This window comes from Pleurodeles waltl, chromosome 3_1 (assembly GCF_031143425.1).
Source record: "Pleurodeles waltl isolate 20211129_DDA chromosome 3_1, aPleWal1.hap1.20221129, whole genome shotgun sequence".
Classification (NCBI taxonomy): Eukaryota; Metazoa; Chordata; class Amphibia; order Caudata; family Salamandridae; genus Pleurodeles; species Pleurodeles waltl.
Genome location: NC_090440.1, coordinates 1,863,312,766 through 1,863,338,429, shown reverse-complemented (window position 1 = coordinate 1,863,338,429; position 25,664 = coordinate 1,863,312,766). Strand labels below are relative to the sequence as shown.

General features: G+C 43.6%; 1 protein-coding gene across 3 annotated transcripts in view; it reads left to right on the top strand.

Moving 5' to 3' along the window:
* Positions 1–25,664, top strand: part of PIKFYVE (phosphoinositide kinase, FYVE-type zinc finger containing) — a 1,212,885-nt gene that overhangs the window by 621,292 nt on the left and 565,929 nt on the right. For all 3 annotated transcript variants that reach the window (XM_069225943.1, XM_069225942.1, XM_069225940.1), the window contains one exon: positions 14,071–14,249. In XM_069225943.1, coding sequence (XP_069082044.1) covers positions 14,071–14,249 — 179 coding nt within the window. The remainder of the gene's footprint in view (positions 1–14,070; positions 14,250–25,664) is intronic.

The following is a 25,664-nucleotide window of genomic DNA, read 5'->3' as shown; positions in this document are numbered from 1 at the left end:
ATTTGTAGCAGTCGTTGACGCATGGACTCAAAGTAAAGTTTCTCAGGGTTGTCGTGGTTAAACGGAAATTACCCTTTTCTCACAGATTTATTATGTCTCATACAAACAAAGGCAATAACACAGATGCAGTGAAGTTATAATAGTTTTTATTCAACATAACTGCAATTTGCGATAAGTTGCATGAACTGCAATGATTAGGATAATGAATATACCAAGCAACAGTATTGTGAAGAAGAGTCATTGTTATGAAGACCCCACCATTGTGCAATATATGAAAGAAATATATATATATATGTATAAGATGGAATATGCCCTAATACCCTAAGGAGAATAGGTCTAACCTCCTACTTAAAAGGAGAGCTGGGTTCGTTAAACCTAATCTGCCAAAGCCGTGTCCATGAGAGGAGCCCCCAACCCTTGTTACCTTGGAATGAGATCTCTATCTCAGACTCCGCAGGGACACGAAGACTGGGTCAGCATCAAGATGACTGCAGCATCGTTATCAGCGATGGTGGCGATGCCCTCTGGTCGGAATCCCTCTGATTATCTGTCTAAAGTGTGATGTATTTATACAGATCTACAAGGTCCCCTGACGTAGGTGTAATCCAAAACAATAGATAACAGGCATGCTTGGGATGGCAATTAATATCAACAATCCCTCGAAAGTATAGAGAGGGAAAATCCCTAAGTGTGAACACCTACTGTTTGTTTGTCTTTCGTGCTTGATCCTGACGCCTTGGTGCAGTGACACTGATAATAAAACTCATAACAAGTGGCCTAACTATAAACAAGGCCGCCATCTTAAAGGAAATAAATAATTAAATGAACTAAGACCGAGCAAGCTAAGTAGGTTAAAAGTCACTAGGTGACGGGGGCACAAGTTTACAAGCCTACGGCTAAGCTAACTCCTGTTATCCTGTTAAAACAAACTAGGATTCACTACATAAGTAAGTGGAATGCGTGCCACAAATGGACCCCTAGGCTAGTGTAGTGTCTAGAGGGTCGCTGGGAGTGTAAGAAAACATCAAGGGTGTCCAGGATACCCTAGCCCAAGACCCTGAAAAGTAGGAGTAAAGTGCTACTAACCCAGAAACACACTAAAGTCGTGATAGAGGATTTTCTTCTGCAAAGAAAGGGGACCAAGTCAAAGAGTCGTGAAAGTGTCCGGGGGGCAGGAGCCCAGTAAACCCCGGATGAAGGTGCAAAATGGCTGCCTCCGAGTGGAAGAAACTGAAGATTCTGCAACAACAAAAGGTGCTAGGAACTTCTCCTTTGTGCAGAAGTTGTCCCACGGAGTGCTGTAGGATGCAGAGTTGTTTCTTTGGCAAAAGACCGCAAACAAGCCTTGCTAGCTGCAAAGGTCGAAGTTGAAGAAAAAAGGGTGCTGCCTGGGCCCAGAAATGACCAGGATGTCGCCATTTGGGAGAGGAGACAGAGGGGGCCATCAGCAACGTAGAGAGCCCACGCAGAAGAATGCAGCACCCGCAGAAGTCCTTGAACACTGGTTCAAGAAGACTGAACACAGCAGTCGTCTCAACACTACAAAAGAGGGTCCCGTGAAGCCAGAGGTCAATTCCGGGAGTTGAGCAATGCAGGACAGAGTGCTGGGGACCTGGGCTTCGCTGTGCATGAAGGATTCCTTGCAAAAGTGCACAGAAGCCCTAGCAGCTGCAGTTCACACAGTGCAAAGGATTACTGTCTGGAGAGGGAAGGCAAGGACTTACCTCCTCCAAATTTGGGCAGTTGGACCACTGGACAGTCTGGGTCACTTGGGTCCACCACCTGCGTTCCAGGGGCCGCGCTCGTCAGGATGAGAGGGGTCACAGAGTACCAGTGATGCTGAAGTTTGGTGCCTGCTGGAGAAGGGGGAAGATTCCGTCGACACACTGGAGATTTCTTTGTGGCTTCCAGTGCAGGATGAAGGCAGGCAGACCTCAGAGCATGCACCACCAGAAAACAGTTGAGAATGGCAGCAGGATTAGGCGCTACAATGTCGCTGTAGTCTTCTTGCTACTTTGTTGCAGTTTTGCAGGCGTCCTGGAGCAGTCAGCGGTCGATCCTTGGCAAAAGTCGAAGAGAGGAAAAGCCCACAGGTGAGACTCTAAATAGCCCTCAGAGGATGATTGGCCACCTAGTCAGGTAAGCACCTGTCAGGAGGAATCTCTGATGTCACCTCCTGGCATTGGCCACTCAGAGGCCTCCAGTGTGCCCTCACACCTCTGGATTCAAGATGTCAGAGGTCTGAGACACACTGAAGTTGTTACTTCCTCCAATCTGGCGTTGCGGTCAGTGAACACCGCATGCCTTTTGGACTGTCATATTCACTACTTGTGGGATATGGTTGTGCACATCTTGACACAGATACCAGAGGAGGCCCGGGCTATCCTCTCCCAAGCAGTTGCTGATGGGAGAGACGCGGCGAAGTTCACTATTCGAATGTGGGCTGGACACAACAGACTCTCTGGGTAGATTGTCACATAGGCTCTCATTATTCTAATGAGACTACTGGATTTTGAGCTGCAAGATCGTCCACAGTGTGGGGGACTGAGTCTGACCCACGGCGAATGACACGTGTCGCTTCAAATCCTGGCTTTGCTCTGGCTAACTAGCAGTGTCTCATCTCTCCCGAAAGGTAGAGATGATTGGGCAGCCGAGCACATGAGATATCGTACTTCTCAGGGAAGTCGTGGTCACTCAGGTCGCATCCGGTTCTCTCATTCACAATTCGGTCTCATACATAAATGACAATAAAGGCAATATAAGTTTTAAAGATTGGTTAAATAAAACTACTGCATTTTGGATAGCAAAGCGTGATCTGCAATAACCAGAACAACACAACACAACAATATTAAAATGGTGACGATGAGAGTGAAGCATAAGAATAATGCTATCATATTGCCACTAGAATCAATGGACTATTTCCTATCTAAATCGTATTTTGAGCACGCCATGTTAAGCTCTAATCTTGCCTTTCAGGTTCCCCTGGGAGGACATCAACCTTCATACCTGAGCAAAGGCCGGTAATCTGCATCAGCATCTGCAGTGAAGCATTCAGCATACAGTTGTGGTTCCCTGGCTGGAATCTCCCTCTTAATGTGTAATGGGACTAGAAGGTGTTTTTATAATTAACCCAGCAGATGTTCTAAGAAAATGTCCCTACGTAAGGATGTGTATTTTCTACGAATGTTGGAGACTAAACCTCTACCACGTTTACCGGCAGTGTACCAGACTGTAGCCTTGACAAGCACAGCCTGATCAAGAATGCGTTGTTTGAGAACACAATGCTGAACTAAGCAAAACAGTTAGGTAGAAGAAATTAAAACAAGACCGTAAAAATGGTTATTGCAAAAATAACAATGCAAAGCTGAATAAAATGTATCTAGGTCAAGGTACACAGCGGCCTAACGTATTAAACTAACGTGCATGGAGCTATAACTAAAATGGCTACACAACAAGATCGGTTGCATCGACGGTGGCCTTGAGGTGCTATGCCTCGTTGAGTACATCTGGTTTCTCAGGGGATTTCCGACAGACCCTTATGGACATGCCCGTTGATGGCACCCTTCTATTTGGAGACAAGACGGACTTGGCGCTTGAGAGGTTCAAGGACTTCTGGGCTACCGATCAGTCCCTCGGCCTTCCAACTGCCCGTCATCCCCAACAGTGTGCCTTTTGCCCTTTTCGTAGCCACGGAAGGGGCTTCCTGTTGTATCCCTTTCCCAGCCACTGTGTCACCCATGCTGTTCAGCCCCTATGTGGCTGAGGAAGCAGAATCCCTTGGGCTTGTGGGATAGGGAACCAGAGGCCTGCCCAGTCTACCCGTGCTGCAGCCTCAAAACCTTTCTAGTCCCTCCCCCATCCCATGCCAGTTGGCGGCAGCATTCGCCATCACCCGGCCCACTGGGAATACATCACCAAGGACAGGTGGGTTTTGCAGATCCTCCAAAGGGGCTACTCCCTCCCCTTCGAGACTGCCCCTGCGGCCATGTTTCCATACTGCGGCCACTTACCTTAGGATCATCTGGCATTTCTCTGTGAGGAAGTAGCATCTCTCTTGGTCAAGGGAACTATACAGGGTCCTGTGCCAGAAGTAGGTTGTGGTTGTTATGCTTGCTACTTTTGTGGTGCCCAAAAAGGACAAGGGCTTAGGTCCTATCCTAGACTTTCAGGCCCTCAATATCTTCCTCAAAAAGGAAGGGCAAAATGCTCATCCTGGCTCAGGTCCGGTCTGCCTTGGACCCAGGAGACTGGATGGTAGCATTGGACTTGCAGGACGCTTATTTCCATATCCCCGTCTTGCCTACCCACAGATGTTACCTACGATTTGTGGTAGGTCACGAGCACTGTCAATTTACCGTGCTTCCCTTTGGCCTTACCAGCGCCCCTCAGGTGTTCACAAAAGTGATGACTGTGGTTGTAGTTCATGTGCGCAGGTTGGGGGTTTCAGTCTTCCCACACCTGAACAGCTGGCTGTTGAAGGTGGACGTCCCCCAGAAAGTCATCTCCCACTTTCAGATTTCGGCGGACCTCCTGCACATGCTGGGGTTCACTATAAACGTGACAAAGTCACACCTGACTCGCTCTCAGATGCTCCCTTTCACTAGAGCTATTCTGGACACAGTGCAGTTTCAGGCCTACCCTTCCAAGCAGTGAGTCCAGGATATTCAGTTTATGATTCAGACATTTCAGCCTCTGTCCTGGATTTCGGTGAGAATGACTCTGAGGCTGTTAGGCCTCATGGCCTCCGGCATCCTGCTAGTAACACATGCCAGATGGCATATGCGGGCTTTACAGTGGGACTTGAAGTTCTAGTGGGCGCAGCATCAGGGGAATCTCTCCGACGTGGTCCGGATCTCGGAGAGGACAGCGAAAGATATGCACTGGTGGCTTTCAAATCAGGATTGGGTCAATGGCAGATCGCTCTACCTCCCTCAACCAGATCTGACAGTAGTGAAGGACACATCACTTCTGGGATGAGGCGGCCACATGGGAGAGGCAGAGTTTAGAGGTGGAGTAGGGTCCGGAACCCTTTTTTAGGAGCCTGGGTGCCTCTAGACATGGCTGGCATTACCATGGTGGTTCAACCTCTGGTGGGCTCTCTAAACGTCAGAGGAGGCAAACTCAGCCTTCTATGCATATCCAATCACAAATCGCATCTAAGTCCGGAGGTGGCAGCAGTGGGGATAGATCTGTTAGTTTGGTTTGGTTAGATCTGTTCACCTCTGCAGAAAGCATGCACTGTCAGCTGTTTTGTGCATTGGAGTTTCCAAGGTGGCACTCGCTCTGCTTTTCATCTCGAGTGGAATTCCGGCCTCCTTTCCACCTATACCACTTCTGTCCAGAGTTCTGAAGAAGATCAAGAACGACCGGGCCCAAGTAATCCTGGTGGCTCCGGACTGGGCACAGAGCGTATGGTATTCAGAGCTATTGAGCATGGCCACAGATCCTCCAGTCAGACTGCCCCTTCTGGAGGATCTTCTGTCGCAGCAACAGGGGTTGTTCCTTCACCCGAACCTGTCCAATCTTCACCTTCATACGTGGAGATTGAGTGGCGGCAGGTGGCGGCCTTTGCCCTTCTGCCCAAAGTCTGTGATGTTATCTTGGCAGCTAGGCGTCCCTCTACCAAAACAGTATACGCCTGTTGTTGGCATAAATTTGTGGCATGGTGTAGCAACAAGTCTGTTGATTCTCTCTCTGAGGTTCTCTTGTTCATCCTTTCTTTAGCACAGCAGGGCTCTGCATTGGGCACCGTTAAAGGTTACTTTTAAGCTATCTCAGCTTTTCTTAGATTGCCTAATTAACCTTCTCTATTTAAGTCTCCTAATGTTGGTAGATTCCTTAAGGGACTCACCCATTTCTTTCCTCCCACTCCGTTTATCATGCCTCAGTGGGGCCTCAATCTTGTCCTTACTGGATGTGTGCTCCTTTTGAGCTGTTACACAGTTGTCCCTTACGGCTCCTTGCTTTCAAAACAGTTTTTCTTGTTGCTATCACCACTGCTCGCAGAGTGAGTGAGATTCAGGGTCTTTCTTCAAAGCCCCCATTTCTGTCTGTGCACACTGACAAAGTGGTGTTACGCACGAGGGCCTCATTCCTTCCCAAAGTAGTTACGCCTTTTCATGTAGGCCAGTCCACCACTTTGCCTAATTTTTACGCACCTCCACATCCTTCTCATGAAGAGAAGAGCCTCCACCGCCTGGATACCTCAATCGTACTTAATACTTGCGGGTGGACAATCAACTCTTTGTTGGAAATGTGGATGGGAAGAAAGGGAAGGTAGTGCAAAAGTGTGCCATCTCATGATGGGTACTACTATGGGTGCTACTTTGCATCAAAATGTGCACGCTTTGGTAAAGAAGCAACCCCCTGAGGGCTTGTGTGCTCATTGCACCAGAGCAACTGCTGCTACCACAGCGTTGGCACGTGGAGTTCCTGTCCTGGATATCCGCTGGGCAGCAATGTGGGAATCCCTGCACACATTTACAAAGCATTACTGCCTGGACAATCATGTCAGCAGAGGCTGCTACTTTGGTCATTGGGCTCTATAGGACTTTCTAGTAAGATCTTGGTTCACTGCCCACCACCGAGGATGGCCTTGCTTGGGTATCTATTCTAAGTTAGGAAGTCTGCAACTAGAAGTCTCTATCAAGTGAACACAGATTAACAAATTACTTACGTTCATTAACGATTTATATGGTAGAGACATATTCAGGTTGCACATTCCTTACTGACCCACCCATCCTACCCACTTGCGGAATGATTTCTAGGGACAGGGATTCCTTATTCAGGCCTTAGCTCTGGCGCACCCTTTTCGGTCTTCTTCATGGCTCTCTGCTTTGGCGTAGAAAGTTGTAAAAAGAAACAGACATCACCGCGCATAGGCGGCGTCTATATACGACTCACAACGTCATCACAGTGACCACGATGCCAACAACGTCTGTGGAGTTGACCGACGCCACGTGGTGACGCACAAGTGTACTGCTCGGTGAAAAATCTCTGGATCCAGTCTGACGCATAGGGGAAATTCTAAGGTAAGGAAATCTGCAACTAGAATATTCTACCAGATAAATCGTTACCAAAGTTAAGTAACTTTTTCTTATAGCAAATAGTCTGTGAACTGAGCCCCCACAGGGTCCAGACAACCTGAAGCAGGGTGCTATAAACTGCTTTGTTGACGGATCCTTTTGATTTTTTGCATTTCGTTTTCTTTAACCAATTCATGCTCATGAATTAGGATCAATCGTATTCTTAAAAAACAAAATATATTTCATACTTTGTGTACTTTGATTCTTCTTGAGCCAGTGAACATTGACGTTTCCTGCTCTAAATGCTGCGTTTCACATGTAAGTTATTGCTGTACTTAATGCTGCCCTTTCAGTGCAGAATATTTCAAAAGCGTTTTTTATCATTTTAGAATTATCATTTTAAATTGCACTGCTTTATTGAAGAACTTGTAGCAGCTTGGATTAATACACTATGGCACAATGTTGTATTATTGAAATCAAATAATTGCAATGATTTTAATTAACTTCACAATTAAGTATTATTTATTAAGGTGGTGTCATAGGCCTCAGTCACCCCTCCTGACATGATGACATTGAGCTGCGTATACAAGCCATCTCAGCGTGCACAGGTCAGCTTGTCTTCTTCTTTGCCCAACAGTGCAGATCTGGAGCTCTGCTCCTACCTTATAAGGTGCTTTTTGGTAAATAGCACCAAATCCCTTTTGCATGTTGCCCCTAAAAACGACAGGCTTCAAACTGTGTCATGCCAAAAGCAGATGACTGTTATGGACCCACTCAATGTCTGCCTGTGCTATTTGGGCGGCACTAAGCATTTCACTTAAAATCCTCTATCAAATGCTCCTTGATGCACTCCAATGCTATCGGGGTACGAGAAGTCAAACTCTAGGATACCAAACACAAGAGTAGGCCAGTTAATTCTCCTTTGACTCTGTCTCCTGTGGTGCCATTTCTGGATCCGGCAACCCTGGTTTGAAGCTGGATTATGACTTGTCATTGTAACATAACATGACAAAACCAAACAAAGGAGAAGAGTTCTCTCAGGATTCTCTGCCTTGGTAGCAGTATTTCTAAAGAATGAAGTCTCTTATTTGGTCAAATTTTGATGCTATAAAAGATCTTCAACAAGTCAAGCATGATGATGAAGAGGAAGTTTATTTGCTCTCTCACAATATCCAGATGCTGGTTTGTGCTTTGACTAACAAAATACTGTTGGCCTCTGAATCTGCCCTGGATTCTTCTTTGGGCCCACAACTGAAGAAAGTGCATCAAGTGCAGTTGTGGTTCCTGATGTTTTCGGCCTGCCTCTTCCTTCTAGAGAGACTAAGGACCTGATATAAATCTTGGTGGAGGGGAATACTCTATCATAAGCGTGACGGCTATCCTGCCCACTGTATTATGATCCCATTATATCCCATGGAGATCGTGAAACGGCGGACGGTATATCCATCATGTTTGTGAAGTAGTATTCTATCTGCCGAGATCTAAATCAGGCCCTAAAGCTAGTCTCCAAGAAGAGATTTTGTGCCTCATTTATAGTTTGGTGGGACTGGTTACTTTATCACAAACATGGCAGATAACCCATCTGCTGTATTACGATCTCCATAGGCTATTATAGGATCGTAATATGGCGGTCCGGCTATCCATCATGTTTGTGACAGTGTAATCCCCTCCTCCAAACTCTAACTTGAGCCCTTTGTTATCTGACCTTCCACTTCAATGCCTCTTTAGCCATTTAATGCAGCTTTGCTTGACCCGATCATGACACCTTGATTTAAACCATTTTCTACTCTGGCAGTAAAATGCCCCACTGCTAGGTGCCACAGCCCAGTTCCTAAAGACCCCAAGTTCCTAATTCACACCTTAATCCGGGAAGCCTTGTGGTACAGGACTCCACTTATAAGGTCAGTCCCATACCCATCTTTTTTAATTCCACCTAATTAGATTGGTAACCAAAAAGAATGGAAATGGCAATGGTACGTAAGAAGGTTTTTTCTTAAGGCATCTGGAAAACGCATCGAATGACAGATATATTTTGGGATACTGTAGCCAGAACATATGGGATACGGCACATGAAGTTGTGTCTGTGCTTCCTAATCACATATATAATGCTTTCGCGCAGACAGTCCAAGATGGACATGAAGCAGCTAAACAAAATTCTTCTTTCTGGTTAGGACATCACTGAGTCAGCAGCTCGTGCCATGGGCACTACTGCCATTATTAGGGATCATGCTTGGATGCATTGCACTGGATATTCTGGAGATAAGGCATCACAGAATACTCTAGACTTTGGGGTCAGACATTTTGTCAAAAAGGATTATGCAGCCTTGGAGCATTAAAAAAAATTAGCTTCGCTACTGTTTGTGTCTTGAGATTGTTATCCCCAGCCTGCCAATTCACCAGCAGCACAGGAAGTTAAAATATTACTACTGAGTTCTTACCTTCTATTTTGGCAACCTTCTCAGCCCATCCAGTGGCCAGTACTGACCTTTCTTTGTGCTGGGGCAGAAGCCGTACCAATGAGCAAAGGATAGAATAAACATTTATCCTCTGCCTCCCCTTTTCCAAGCAATGCTTCTAAACCCCTTTAGTCCTCCCCTCAGAGGGTGTGCAGGTCAGGTAGGTAGTTGAATCACTGTCTACCCTACTGGTGCACAGTCACCTTGGACAAATGGGCTCTCCAAATTGTCCAGTGGATTAGACCCTTTCTTTCTCTAGACACCTCTCCCCATATTGCCCTTGCTTTCCTCAGACATCAGTGGATCATACCAGTATCCTCTCAAAGGACCGACTGATGTTTCTTGTCATGGAAGCAATCAAGAATGTACCCGAGAGGGAATTGGTTGTTACTACAGTACTTTCTGGTCTCCAGGAACAATGGAGCTTGTGACTGATTCTAGACTGCAGCTTGTTGAACTTGTTCCTCATGAAGGGAAAGTTAAAGATGATGACCCACATGTTCTACTGGTCTTGGGCTATGAGAGTTGGATTGTGCTCCTGGACCTATGTGGTGTCTCTTTTCATGTGCCAGTCCTGCATTCCTGCAGAAAGTACCACTGGTTTTGTAAGCTGGGTCTGGCTGCCTAAAATTCAGTATAAATTACAGGGGCATGCAGCTGATTCTGGGCTCAATTATATTGAACTTGTTCCACTGGAAGTTGAAATTCAAAATGATGACAAACAAGTCCTGTTGGCCTTGGTCTAAAAAGACTGGGTGGTGTCCCTGGACCTGCAGGACACATACGTTTAATGACTGCTCTTACAGTCTGCAGGAAATACCTGCATTTTGCGGTGAGTTCCACTCACTTGCACTTCCACTGTCAGATGGCCCCCTGCATCTTTATGAAAGTCTTGACAGTGGTCACGGCCTGTCTCTGCATGTTGAGTATGTGCATTTCCATACCTTGACGACTGGATATTGGAGAGATTTCCTCAACTATTTTACGACCACCTCCAGAAAACCGTTCTGGACATTCAGGCTATTATGCTGATGTTTCAGGTGAGACCTACTGTTCCAGCTTTAGCATTTCTGAGGCTACTTGGTGCCTTGTGCTTTTTGGCAAATGTTGGCCTTTCAATACAATCAGCTTCCACTGTGAGTCAAGCATTGAGGCTACCTTTCGGACAGTACCCCTGTGTCAGATGAGCCAGCTTCTGGCCTTCAGTAGTGTATGGCAGATCCCACTCTGTGTGGAAGGCCAGTCTTCCTGCCCGTACTGAAGGTCATAGTGCTGAGTGACGCATTGTCCCTCTCTCTGTTTGGGAGGCTGCTGAACATTGTTGCAATAAGGAGCATTTATTCTTCAGTGGATCAGCGCCATCAAATACATCTTCAGAAGTTGCATGCCATCTGGCTTCCTTTCAAGGCTTTTCTGCCTCTCAACAAGGGCCGATTAATCCTGGTGCTAACTGTCAACATAGTTGCCATGGTATAATGCAACATGCAGGGTGGCATTGTGTCACAAGCTTTGTCTGGAGCAATGAGTCTAATGTGCTGGCTAACACTTCGCAGGATCTCCCAGATGGGCGAACATTTGGCAGGACCACTCAACACTGAATTCAGCAGCCATCCTTGTTTAATGATTTAAACCCTTGGTGGACCCTTTTGCCATTTCTGAAAATGATCAATGCCCAGAGTTTTTCATTTTATAGTTTCCCTCTCTGTGGGTTTCTAGGGGTGGTGTTCCTTCTTACATATGTCTTTGCTTGCTCTGTGTTCTCACCTCATCCTCTGATGCTGCAGGCGCTGAAAAATGTCAAGTGAGATCGAGCACAGCACATTCTGCTACCCGCTGATTGGGCTTGAATGAGATTGGTCCTCAGAACCCCTGGATTTGAGTATATGCAATCCCCTTAGTCTTCCTCTGTGGGAGGATCCACTATCCCAGGCGCAGGATAGTGTAATACATCTGAGCCTACACAATTTGCACTTCCATGAGTTGCGATTGAGTAGAACCCACCTAAAGGTTCCCTCTTCTTTTTGAAGTGTCAGTCTGGCTGCCCACCACGTCTATGCAGTTCTGTATACTCAGGCTGTTGATATACATTTCTTTCCTGGTGTGAGAAGAAGCAGGTTGATCACTTACAGGTGAAATTGATATTGCTTCATGACTCATGACCAGGTCTCTTCTTGAGTTGTACTCCATGTGCGTGTCAATCAGGTCTACCTGGTGCTTATCATCCATGTCAGGGTGGTGTAGCTTGTCTTACAGGCACGGCACCCCAAGCCTACATCTGTGATAATGGGTATGTTTCCAGAAGCCAAGGGTTAGGGGAAGCAACTTGACACCATTGTTCTAGTACCACACCTCCACTTTGTAGTAGCTGCAGAGCTCCTCCAGAATTAAAAAATGGTTACACAATAGTGGTTCCAATATGATAATATTAAATCAAACCTGGTTGCCTGGCAGGAAGCCAGTGCCTATCAGAAGTACATTTTTCAGGCCCCCCGCTATACATAACTATTTCCATTGCAGCTGTACTTACAGATCACCTGTTGTTGGGCATGCAGTGGGGTATAGCCACATGACACTTGAGTTAATCCCTCATGAGTGCTATAGGGATATGGTTAGAAAATGAATGAAAACCAGGGGTGAGGAATTCCTATCGCCCAATGCCAAGGACATATAGTTTAGGGTCAAGAACAACAAGTTTTCATGTTTTTTTGTCCTTGGGACAAGTAGGCCCAACCCCCTGCAGCACTAATCTTTTTGGCTGCCAATTTACAGTGTGACATTATGGAGCACGGAAGGGAATTGTCTGCAGTTGAGGTAAGTTTAAGGTCCATATGTTAATGCTGTTAAAACGTGTATTTATGATTGATTAATGCAAAGCCTTTATTAATAAGGTGAGCGCTCTAAATAACTGTTGTAAGCTTTGTTTACGCTATGGACAGTGGTTCCAGTAAAACATTTGTACACACGTTTGCAAAGTTTAACAACCTGAGGCTACGTATGATGTTCCCAGAATGCTCTCTCATTTGATGCAAATATTTGCAGAAGCTTGAAAACAAGATTGATGATTCTTTGATTTCAATATCAAATGTTCACAGAAAAAATGTAGGTACCATTTCTTTGAAGGGTCATTTAGTGAAATATGTTGATGCATGCTACTGTAATGGAAAATCAGTGTAACCACTTTGAACAAGATTACGGGAAAAATTTAAATAAACAATCATTGGCAAAGGCAATAGGTCTGATATTGCTGTCCAGTTGTTTGGTTTTGGCAATGCATGTCTTATTTTGATATGGCTTTTGTAAAACTTTATTTTTGTGGGAGGTGCCAGGCCCTCACCATTGTAACAAACATTTAAAAAAACAAAAATAGTTTTTTGTCTCAAAAAGCATACATTGCCACAGTAGTTCCAAACTACTTTGTGTGCTGATATGCCCCTTGTGGAAAAAAGAATGCCATCACTCACAGTGAAGCCAGCCAATAGATGGATAGAGAGAGAGAGGGCATTAACGCCATACCTATTTAGGGGCCGAGTTCTTAAAGAATTCACAAAAGTGCATCCATGATATGTTTTTGCATTAGTGCAGATTTATGTATTTCATTAATTCACAAGAATTTTCAGACATAGACCAGGAAATCGTACTCCTAGAAATTTTTTGTGAACTGTATTTTTGCATGATCAAATGTGCAGGTGTAGATTTGCTTATGCGAACATCTGTTCAGCGTTAACAAGTTCACTTTCCCTTCAACCACTTTTTTCCAACCATGGAAGAAGATTTACTTCTGCCCTTGTCAGGAGTACATTTTCAACATTTCTTAGTATAGGAAAAAATTAGAGAAGAGCTGGTGAAAACCCTAAAAACATGCTAGTTGGTAGGTTTGCACAGACTCCAAAGGACATTCTAACACTGGAACTATTGCTTACCGCTTCCTCCAGTCCCCGTATGTAGACTTGCAGAAAGGTGGAAAAATAAAGACATTGCTTAGCATACCAAAGTATTAGCCCTGGCATATTCAGAAAGGCTATTATCAGCTCTGCTATATAATGTGATTGCTTCCTTAATTTGTCACAGCATTACAGGGCACCAAATGGACAAGCAGATTTTTTTTTTACAGGACGGGTAGATTTATGAAGCAAGCTGTCCCATGGATAAGTAGCCTTTATTAAATTCCACACTGCTGAAAACATAACTCCCCTTCATCATTCCCCAGAGCATCCACACTCCCAGTGCCTGTCCTCCAGTTATATCATATTTCCTAAAATATGAAAAGCTGAAGTGCAAGTGATGTGCGTCACAGTAAATGAACAAACATGGTCACTATGATCAGATTTTGTTTTTTTCTAACTGTAAAAGTCACTGTAAGGTAAATTTAAAGGGTGCTGTTAGATGGTTGTTGTCTTTGTATACATATGAGGATCTGCTCACCTAATCTTGTGGTTTACAAAATTTCTTTTGGGATCAATGGTAACCAGTACTCTTCTAAGTAATATAAGCTTGTATGTTGAGTAACTATTATTTACCTCTATATTTAAAGTTTTCGTATATGTCTCATACAAAATTATTGAGCAGAAAAATGATCTTATTGATTGCAGGTAACACCGGTTGTACCTCTATCAAATGACTCCTGGTCTATGTCTTTTGCAAAATATCTAGAACTTCGGTTCTATGGGCATCAGTACACCCGACGAGCCAATGCTGATCCTTGTGGGCACTCCATCCACCATGATTACCACCAATATTTCTCCTACAATCAAATGGTGGCTTCTTTCAGGTAAAAGATGCGGATGAGCATGATTCCCTTTGAAAGGAATTACGCATGGTATTAATTTTCATCTGTATCACATTCCATTGCTTTGTTTTTGGATGGTGTGAGTAGAGTCTGCAAGTTATATACTTTAACAACTGTAGACTGGGGCACATACAGTGCATTACCAGCGTAAGTTGCCTGAATGTTTGTTGATTGTTTTTCTACCGATTGTATAGATAAATTCCAAAAAAATAGAGTAATTTGCCAGACTAAGAAGTCTGAATGCCCCTGCATTCCGGTTGGAGAGAACAGAAAGACAGGTATCACAAATGTACTGTTGAGGAAAACATAAATGGGTCAATGTGCTGCTTTGCCCCAAACAAAAAAAATAAACATTTTATGGCATATCACTGGGCAGTAGAGGCTACTGATCATATTGGATCTTCATTCCAAACATGAATGGATTGACATGTGTGTATTAAGTGAGTGTATGATGGAGCAATTTTGGCAGAGGAACTCAATGATGAGGAAGAAAGAAAACTACTTACTGAGAAAGTATTTGCCCTCATACAGGCTCACTAAGCTGTAACATCATGTTTATGTTCAAACCACACCACCATTTTTTCTTCTAGGAAAAATTAAATTTTCCAAGTTCAACAACAAGACATTTTATTATTTGCAACTATCTTTCTGATTGGTAATCGAACCAGCAGATTGGTTTCAAGTTTTATACCATACACAGTCACCCATCCAACCTTGACTCAGGGCTTGAGTTTGCACAGGGTTTTGACCTTAAGAATAGTCCCTGCCCAGGTCCCTGTACTGAAAGTGTAACCCATATAAAAGCCACAACTGACCATGTTTCTTGGACCCTATTTCAGCTACGACAAAACTAGACAGTGTCAGCTTCCAAAAATCAATTTTCTAAGCACTGTTTCTGTTACAAAGTTTAAAAAGATAGGAACCCCTACCCCCACAGAATGTATGAGTAGAGTCATCATCACCCTGTAGTCAGGGAAATGCCAAGTATTCAATCACTATAACACATCTTATATAGTTCACATCTAAAGCTGTTCCCGGTGAGCCATGCAAAGCTCTTGTCTCCTTGCTAAATCCTGTGGCTGATGAAAAATAGGCATCTGATAAATATACTAGGTGACTAGCTGTAACAGCACTAGTGTGGAATTTAGTAAAGTATTTCTTAGCCAAGTATTTACTTGTAATAAATCAACTTGTCCTGTAACAAGATCCATCTGTCCCTTTGGTGCCATGTACTATGGCGACAAATTATGGCAATAGTCTCATTAAATTTGAGCTATGATAATAAGTTCTCTATTTATACAGAGCTCATACATACTATAGTAGTGTTTGAATTCTAGCAATTCCCGCATTTTTCTACCTTTCCTCAGATCTGCATACTGGGGCTGGAGGTATGGTTAAGTAGTACTTCCAGGGTTGGAATGCCATTTTGAATCTATCAGCAAACCTACTAACTTGCATGTTTTAGGGGTTTTCACCATCTCCTTTTTAATCTTTGCCTACATTGAAAAAGGATGTAAATTTACTCCTGACAACAGCAGAAGTAAAACTTCTTCCAGGATTTGGGAAAAAAAGTGGTTGAAGGGAAAGTGAACTTGTAAACAGGTTATTGCACTAGCAAATCAACACATGCATGCATGCCTGTGCTAAAATGCAGTTCACAAATAGGAGTACGATTTTGTGGCATAATTCTGTAAATATTTGTGAATTCATGAAAACTTTCAGTCTGGACTAATGCAAGGACATATACCATAGATGCAGTTTTGTGACTTCTTTTAGAGCTGGACCCTCTATTAAGTCTGGCGTTAATCAAGACCTTTTGTTTTTATTTAAATTCTAACTGCCCCTCTCTCTCTGTTGGCTGGCTTCACTGTGAGTGACAGCATTCTGCTCTTACACAGGAGCGTATCTGCACACAAAGTAGTTTTGTTGAGTGCCAGGAACTGCTGTGTCAATGTGCGTGTTTTGAGACCAAAACATTTTTTTGTTTATTGCCAGTGTTTGTTATAATGGTGTGGGCGTGGCAGTACTGCAGCTCCCACAACAATAAAGTTTTACTTGTGTGGGCATGGCGAGGACACGGGTTAAAGATACCTTAGGGTAGAGTTATAGTTACTTGAATTATAACAGCTGAATTTCTATGGTTTTGTGCATGTAAATTCAGAACCTAACTAAAATGTTCCTGTAACCTTGTGTTTTTTTTTCGATGAAGTATACATCTATAAAGTACAGATGTACTAATGTGTTGCAAAATGAATACTTTTATCAGTTTATGGGGGACCTAGTGTATACAGTATTAGAATTAAAGAATTATAAAATGTGAGTAAAGAAAATCAAAGCAGAAGATGCAATTTCAAATTGGACATCCAGTCGTTTTTCCATAGTGGAGTGTACATAACATGGCCCACATATGACATGCAGCCACATTATCATGAAAACACGAACATTAATATATTTATGTAGGTATCTGCAAAACTGAGGAAAAGGTCATCAAGAATACACCATAAATTGCATGGTCTATACTGTAAGAGCTCACAGTGATATACTTCCAACCCCATAGGGGAGTAATGTAAACATGCAGTGTATATAGCAAGTCCTGCATAATGCATCTTAATTAGACATCAGGTTATTTAAAGCTAGTTCCAACTCTGTTACAATCTATTCCCCAAAGGACTATAGCATTTAAATTATGGTTTCAATGAACAATATGACAATGTCTTCTCCCAAGAAATTAAATGCATAATGTTACCACATAGTGCATATTATCTAAACCCACAATTATAAAATTGCAACTTCTGTGTGGAGAAGTGAGGACACAAAGTACACATGACTTATCATAAGCAGACAACTATAGTATACATCTTTGTTGGTAAAGGCTGGGCCCTAGATCAATGTATACAGATATCCAATGGAATGCAAGGTGGGAAATTAGATGCAAGAAATTGACCTTGCAATAAGAAATATTTCAACATTAGAGAAATCATAATTCACTAGTGAGATCATAGACAGAGCTATAGAGAGCACTCAACTCAACAAAATTAAATGTGCATATTGTACTCCATAAGAACCTCAAGTGTCTACTGGCGCAGTCTGCAGAAAATATATATACGGGAAAAGAACAGAAAGAAAAAAAGTGGAAAGGTCTTATCTGAGTGAAATTCCACCCAAAAACTCTGCAGTGTTCAAGAAAAGGATAGGTGAAAACCAGGCCCTCACGAGCCTGCATCACAAAATCTTTGGCATACTGTTACATGGCTTCCTATATAAGAAATTGATGATTTGTTTATCACATGAAAGGGCATGGAACAGTCTGCCAAAAAGTTTATACGAGAACATAAAAACTTAAATCTTGGTTTTACCTGTAATATCAGTAAAAGCACTGTTGATTTCTTGATCTATTGAAGCTGTTGTTAATACTTTGGTAACCAGCTTACACAGAATATATATATATACATATATATATATATGTTTAATGGCATGTGTATCTGCAGATACACATGCTATGCATATCCATTCTGACATCTAGTGTTGGGCTTGGAGTGTTACAAGTTGTTTTTCTTCGAAAAAGTATTTTCAGAGTCATGGTATCGAGTGACTCCTCCTCTAGGTTTCATTGCGCATGTGCATCGACTCCATTGTTAGATTGTTTTCTTTCCGGTGTCGAGTTCGGACAAGTTTCCTCTCGCTCCGAGATTTCGATTGGGAAAACTTTAGAAAACCTTCCCTTTTGTCGGTATTGTCTCGATCGTGTTCTCCATCTAGCATTGAACCAGTAGTATTGTCGGAAAATCACTTTGTTTGCCCTTCGGGGCGCGTGCGCCCAACTCCAGCCTATTCGGGCCGACCGCGTGGAGAGCCTGAAGGATCAGACTCTATTCCGATTCTGCCCTCGATGCCACGCCAAGTACCCATATACAGACCAGCATTTGGTTTGTAACTTGTGCCTTTCTCCAGACCATCGGAGGAAAACTGTGAGGCCTGTCGATCGTTTCGATCAAACAAAGACTCTTACAGATCAAAGAGCACGAAGGCTTGAAAAGGTGTTGAAAAGCAGTGAACATCTCAATGTCACCGAAGAAGAACAGGCGCAGACAGCCGTCTCTATCCGAGACACAGACTCCGAGCAGGAATCTGAAGATGACAGACCCATCACAGCAGGCCAGCATGTGAGTACGTCTGCCCTTCACCCCACACAAGAAACATCTTAAGGCCTTAGGTACACCACTGCCAGAAGGCCATGGTTCGGCCCGAAAAAAGACTGTTGGCGACCGACCTCCGGGTTCGGTGCCGAAAAAGGCCACTCCTCCGACTACTTCTGAGTCGAGTAAAACTATAGAGGGCTCCATTTTGGACTCCAGCAAGAAACACCAAGTTTCAGAGTCGAAAATCGAAAGGCAGCTTCGGAGCCGAGACCTTCCACAACATTTTCGGCACTGAAAAAACAACAGACTTCGGAACCGAAAAATACATCATATACAGAGGAGCAAGGACTTTCCAAGAAATTACGAGAAAGCCATAAAACCTCTGAGGGAGAGTCGGACATTGAGCCCATTCTAAAAATTATGGATGAGAGACATTCTAGAATACACATCCATAAAGAGACAGGGAGAGTTATTACAGCACCTCCTCTAAAAACAAAGAGAAAGCTGGTATTCCAAGAAGAACTGGTCACTGCACAGCCACCAGCTAAAGTGCAAAAGCAAAAAGAGAAGCCAGTACCTCCTCAGTCTTCTCCTCCTCATTCTCCACAGCTATCTGTCTCTCATCACACCAGCCCTCCACCAATGCCTTCTCCAACACACTCTTTCTATTTGCAAGAAGACATAGTAGATCCATAGGACCTTTATGATCCTGATCCTGATCCCATCCCAGATAATGACCCAGATACCTACCCATCCAAACCATCCCCACCTGAGGATACCACAGTATACAGCCAGGTCATAGCCAGGGCTGCAGCTTATCATGGGGTAACAATCCACACTGAACCACTGGAAGATTTTTGCTTAATACATTATCTTCAACACATTCTAGGTACCAATGCCTCCCAATGTTACCAGGCATGGTAAACCACGCAGACTAAATTTTTAATGAGCCTGTGAAATCCAGAATCATCACACCTAGAATAGAAAAGAAATATAAGCCTGCATCCTCTGACCCAGATTATATTACTCATCAGGGCCCTCCAGATTCAGTGGTGGTTAGTGCAGCACGGAAGAGGGCAAATAGCCAGTCTTCAGGAGATGCACCCCCTCCTGATAAAGAGAGAAGGATATTTTATGCTGCAGGGAAAAGAGTTGCGTCCCAAGCAGCAAATCAATGGAGAATAGCTAATTCTCAAGCACTACTAGCCCGCTAAGATAGAGCTCATTGGGATAAGATGCAGGATATCATACATAATCTCCCAAAAGAACACCAAAAGCGGGCACAACAAATAGTAGTGTAAGGGCAAACCATCAGTAACAATCAAATAAGATCTGCCCTTGAGCTGCTGATACAGCTGCAAGGAGCGTTAACACAGCAATTACCATCAGAAGACATGCATGGCTATGCTCCTCTGGTATTAAACCAGAAATCCAACAGGCTGTGTTAAACATGCTATTTGATAAAAAGCACCTCTTTGGCCCAGAAGTGGAAACTACAACAGAAAAATTAAGAAAATACTCTGATACAGCAAAGGTAATGGGTGCTCTGTCCACTACACCATATAGGGGTCATTTTGTAAGCCTCAGTTTCGAGGAGGTTTTAAAGCAAAATCCTCCAAGGCTTCTACCTCACAAACAAAACAACCATTTCAAACCCAGTACCAGCGAGGTGGGTTTAGAGGAACATACATAGGTCAATACTCTAGAAATAGAGGTAAATTCCAAACCTCTAAACAACCAAAAACACAACCAAAGCAGTGACTTCCTTCCCTCCCTTCCACTCCACACATCTCCTGTGGGTGAAAGACTACAGCAGTTCCACTCTCATTGGTAAAATATCACCACAGACAACTGGGTATTATCAATTATCAGCAATGGCTATTGCCTAGAATTGATAAACACCCCTCCAAATATTCCACCAAGATATCACAAGTTATCCCCAGAACATACAGTTCTATCAACAAGAGGTTCAATCTCTACTACTCAAACAAGCAATGGAATTAGTTCCATAGTCTCAACAGACAACAGGGGTATACTCACTATACTTCCTAATTTCCAAAAAGGATGGCACCCTCAGGCCAATATTAGACCTCAGGCCCCTCAATTTTTACATCTTATCAGAACATTTTCACATGGTAACTCTGCAAGATGTTATTCCACTGCTACATAAACAAGATTTTATGGCGGCCCTAGACCTCAAAGATGCGTATTTCCACATACCCATCCTCCCAGCTCACAGAAAATACCTCAGGTTTGTCAGACAAGGAAAACACTACCAGTTCAAAGTGTTACATTGCGGCATAACTACAGCTCCAAGGGTGTTCACAAAGTGTGTAGCAGTAGTAGCAGCATACTTAAGAAGACAACACATCCATGTCTTTCCATATCTAGCGATTGGCTAATAAAATCAAACAATCATACACAGTGCCAAAAACATGCACGTTACGTGAAGAAACTCTGCACACACTAGGATTTTCGGTAAACTACCAAAAGTCTCACCTTCAACCAGCACGAGTATAACCGTATCTAGGTGCTATTCTAAACACTCAACTAGCTCTAGCGTATCTAAATACACAAAGGATACAAGCTTTCCAAAATCTAATTCCACTTATACAGCCAAATCAGCAATACAGTGTAAGATTTATCATGAAGATCTTAGGAATGATGGCATCTTGCATAGCAGTAGTTCCACATGCAAGATTAAACATGAGGCCCTTACAACAGTGCCTTGCACAACAGTGGTCACAGGCACACTGTCAACTTCAAGATCTAGTGTTGATGGACTGCCAAACACATATGTCCCTTCAATGGTGGAATTGCAGCAATTTAATAAAGGGGCGGTCGTTTCAAGACCCTGTGCCTCAGACCATGATCACATCAGATGCATCAATGATTGGTTGGGGAGCTCACCTAAACAATCACACAATTCAGGGGCAATGGGATGTCAAACTGAAACAGCTACACATAAACCACTTAGAGTTATTAGCTGTATTCCTTGCCTTAAAAGCATTTCAAGCTCTTCTCAAACAGAAAAATGTTCTAATAAAGACAGACAACATGATAACCATGTTTTATCTCAACAAACAGGGAGGGACACATTCAGCTCAGCTGTCCCTTCTAGCCCAAACAATTTGGAAATGGGCATTTCACAATAAAATTCACCTAATAGCACAGTACATTCCAGGGATAGACAATCAGTTGGCAGATGTCCTCAGCAGAAATCACCAACAAACACACGAATGGGAGATTCACCCCCAAGTACTTCAAAAGTACTTTCAAAGGTGGGGAACACCAGACATAGATCTATTCGCAACAAGCAAAAACACAAAATGCCAAAACTTTGCATCCAGACACCCACATCCCCTATCTAGGGGCAATGCTCTATGGATCAGTTGGTCAGGGATATTTGCTTACGCTTTTCCCCCCTCTCCCACGCCTTCCATTTCTGGTCAACAAGTTGCATCAAACGTCACTCAACATGATTACTCATAGCACCTACATGGACACGTCAGCCTTGGTACACACCACTTTTAGACCTATCTGTAGTACCTCACTCCAAACTCCCAAGCAGACCAGATTTGTTAACACTAAACAAAGGTCAAATCAGTCACCAATGCTCTCAATTTAGAAATTTGGCTCCTGAAGTTATAGAATTTGGATACTTAAAACGTCCATCTGAATGTATGGAAGTCATTAAACAAGCACGAAAACCTTCTACTAGACAGTGCTACGCAAACAAGTGGAAAAGATTTGTCTACTGTTGTCAATCAAAAAACATAGATCCACTTACAGCATCTATACAAGATATTGTATGTTGCTTACTTCATTTACAAAAGTGAAATTTGGCTTTTTTATCCATAAAAGTACATCTAGCTGCAATATCTGCATACTTACAAACTATTCAACATAGTTCTTTATTCATAGTTCCTGTTATTAAAGCCTTCATGGAAGTGGTAAAATGCATCATTTCACCTAGAACACTACCAGTTCCACCACCATGAAATTTAAATATTGTTCTTACAAGACTTATGGGACCACCTTTTGAACCCATGAACTCTTGCCAAATTCAATTTCTAACATGGAAGGTTGCCTCCCTTGTGGCTATTACTTCTTTAAGAAAAGTTAGTGAAATACAAGCATTCACTCTTGAAGAACCTTTTTTCCAGGTACACAAACATAAGGTTGTACTAAGAACAAATCCAAAAGTCCTACCAAAAGTAGTATCTCCTTTTCACGTCAATCAAACAGTGGAATTGCCAGTCTTTTCCACAGCCAGATTCTGTGGCAGGAAGAGCTCTTCAAACCCTAGATCTCAAAAGAGCTCTTATGTACTACATAGACAGAACTAAACAGTTTAGAAAAACAAAACTTTTTGTGGCTTTCCAACAACCATATACAGGCAATCCTATATCAAAACAAGGTTTAGCAAGATGGATTGTTAGATTTATACAAACATGTTATGTCAAAGCGAAAAGACAACTTTTAGTCACTCCTAAAGCACATTCTACAAGAAAGAAAGGTGCAACAATGGCTTTTTTAGGAAATTTACCAATGGTTGATATATGTAAAGCAGGTACATGGTCAACCCCTCATACATTTACTAAACACTACTGTGTTGATGTTTTCTCACAATAACACGCCACTGTAGGAAAAGCTGTCCTAAGAACATTATTTCAAACCCCTACAGGCTAGCCCCCTCTTTTTGGGAGAACAAACTGCTTTGTAGTCTATGCATAGCATGTGTATCTGCAGCTACACATGCCATCGAACGGAAAATGTCACTTAGCCAGTGTACATCTGTTCATGGCATGTTGTGCTGCAGATTCACATGCACCCTCCCTCCTCCCTGGAAGCCTGTAGTTGTTTAAGTTAATAACATTTGTACATATGTATATACATTTACATTTGCATGGACATCTCTTTTCTCTTACATACTCTATCACTCATTTCTTCACCCTCTGCGGGAAAACAATCTTACAATGGAGTCGATGCCCATACGCAATGGAACCGAGAGGAGAAGTCACTCACTCTTGTGACTCCGAAAAGACTTCTTCAACGAAAAAAAACTTGTAACACTCCGAGCCCAACACTAGATGTCGGAATGGATATGCATAGCATGTAAATCTGCAGCACAACATGCCACGAACAGATGTACACTGGGTAAGTGACATTTTCCATATATATATGTATATGTTCGATGGCATGTGTAGCTGCAGATACACATGCTGTGCACATCCCGCCATCTAGTGTTGGGCTCGGAGTGTTACAAGTTGTTTTTCTTCGAAGAAGTCTTTTCGAGTCACGAGATCGAGGGACTCCTCCCATTTCGGCTCCATTGCGCATGGGCGTCGACTCCATCTTAGATTGTTTTTTTTCCGCCATCGGGTTCGGACGTGTTCCTTTTCGCTCTGTGTTTCGGGTCGGAAAGTTAGTTAGAATCTCGGAAAAATCGTCGGTATTGTTTGCGTTCGGTATCGGGTTAGTTATAACAGATCGACACCGATTTTTGAAGAGCTCCGGTGGCCCTTCGGGGTTTTTTCGATCCCCCGTCAGGGCCTGGTCGGCCCGGCCACGTGTCTCTTCAAGGCTGATGGAACGGACCACATTCCGCTTCTGCCCAAAATGTCACAACAAGTATCCGTATACAGATTAGCATCTGGTCTGTAACCTGTGTTTGTCTCCAGAGCACAAGGAAGATACTTGTGAAGCCTGTCGAGCGTTTCGGTCCAGAAAGACGTTAAGGGACCGAAGAGCCAGAAGACTGCAGATGGTGTCGGCGCCGACAGGACAAGGGTGTTTCGAGGAGGAAGAAGAAACTTTCTCCATCCAGGAGTCGGACCCGGACGAGCTCAATCCAGAAGAAACGCCAAAAAACGTTAGTAAGACGTCGAAACATAAAACTCACGAGAAGACCACAAAAGCCCAGGGGACGCCACCGCCAACAGGCCATGGCTTAACCTGAAAAATAGGTGACCGATCATCGGCACCGAAAAAGGGCACGCTGGTGTCGAAGTCATCCGACTCTGGTCGACATACCGCCACTCAGCAATCTTGGGCCCGAGACAGCGGCTCCGAGCAAGTTCGGCACCGAGACCGCGGAACCGAAATAAGTCGGCACCGAGAGACCACGACGCCGAAAATAAAAAAGGTTTCGTCGGAACCGAAAAAAGCAGCCGAAAAGGTTTCGATACCGAAACATCCGGCCTCAGAACCGAAATCAAGTTCCTACACAGAGGAACAAGGACTGTCCTCACAAATGAAAACACACAGATTTGGACAGGAACTAGAGACAATGGAGCCAGACTACACCCAAAGAAGGCTCCACATCCAAAAAGAAACGGGGAAGATCAGCACTCTCCCTCCTATTAGAATGAAACGCAAACTTGCCTTCCAGGAGAAAGACAAGCAGCCACAGGCAAAGGTGGCTAAACAAGTAAGCCCGCCACCGTCCCCACAACGCTCTCCGCAACCATCACCAGTAGCCACTCCACCAATGATGCAATCCCCGACTCATACAGGGATGAGTCAGGATCATCCAGACGCGTGGGATCTTTATGATAGTCCTGACTGTTATCCAGCTAGACCGTCACCACCAGAAGATACTACAGCCTACACGCAGGTGGTGTCTAGGGCAGCGGCGTTTCATAATGTCAGCCTACATTCAGAGCCAATTGAAGACGACTTTCTATTCAATACACTGTCGTCCACACACAGCCAGTACCGGAGTCTCCCCATGCTACCTGTAATGCTAAAGCACTCCAAACAAGTGTTTGAGGAGCCTGTAAAAGGAAGGGCCATTACTCCGAGTGGAGAAAAAATATAAACCGCCACCAACTGACCCCGTGTACATCACACAACAGTTAACACTGGACTCAGTAGTAGTAGGGGCAGCTTTCAAGAGGGCGAACTCACACACTTCAGGGGATGCACCACCTCCAGATAAAGAGTCGTAAATTCGACGCGGCAGGAAAAAGAGTGGCGGCACAGGCAGCAAACCAGTGGCGTATTGCAAACTCACAGGCTTTGTTGGCAAGATACGATAGAGCTCATTGGGACGAAATGCAATACTTTATAGAACATTTGCCCTAGGAGTTCCAAAAGAGAGCACAGCAAGTAGTGGAAGAAGGACAGAGTATCTCAAACGATCAGATACGGTCAGCAATAGATGCAGCAGACACAGCTGCTAGAACTGTAAACACAGCAGTGACAATAAGGAGACATGCATGGCTGCATACATCAGGATTCAAGCCGGAAATAC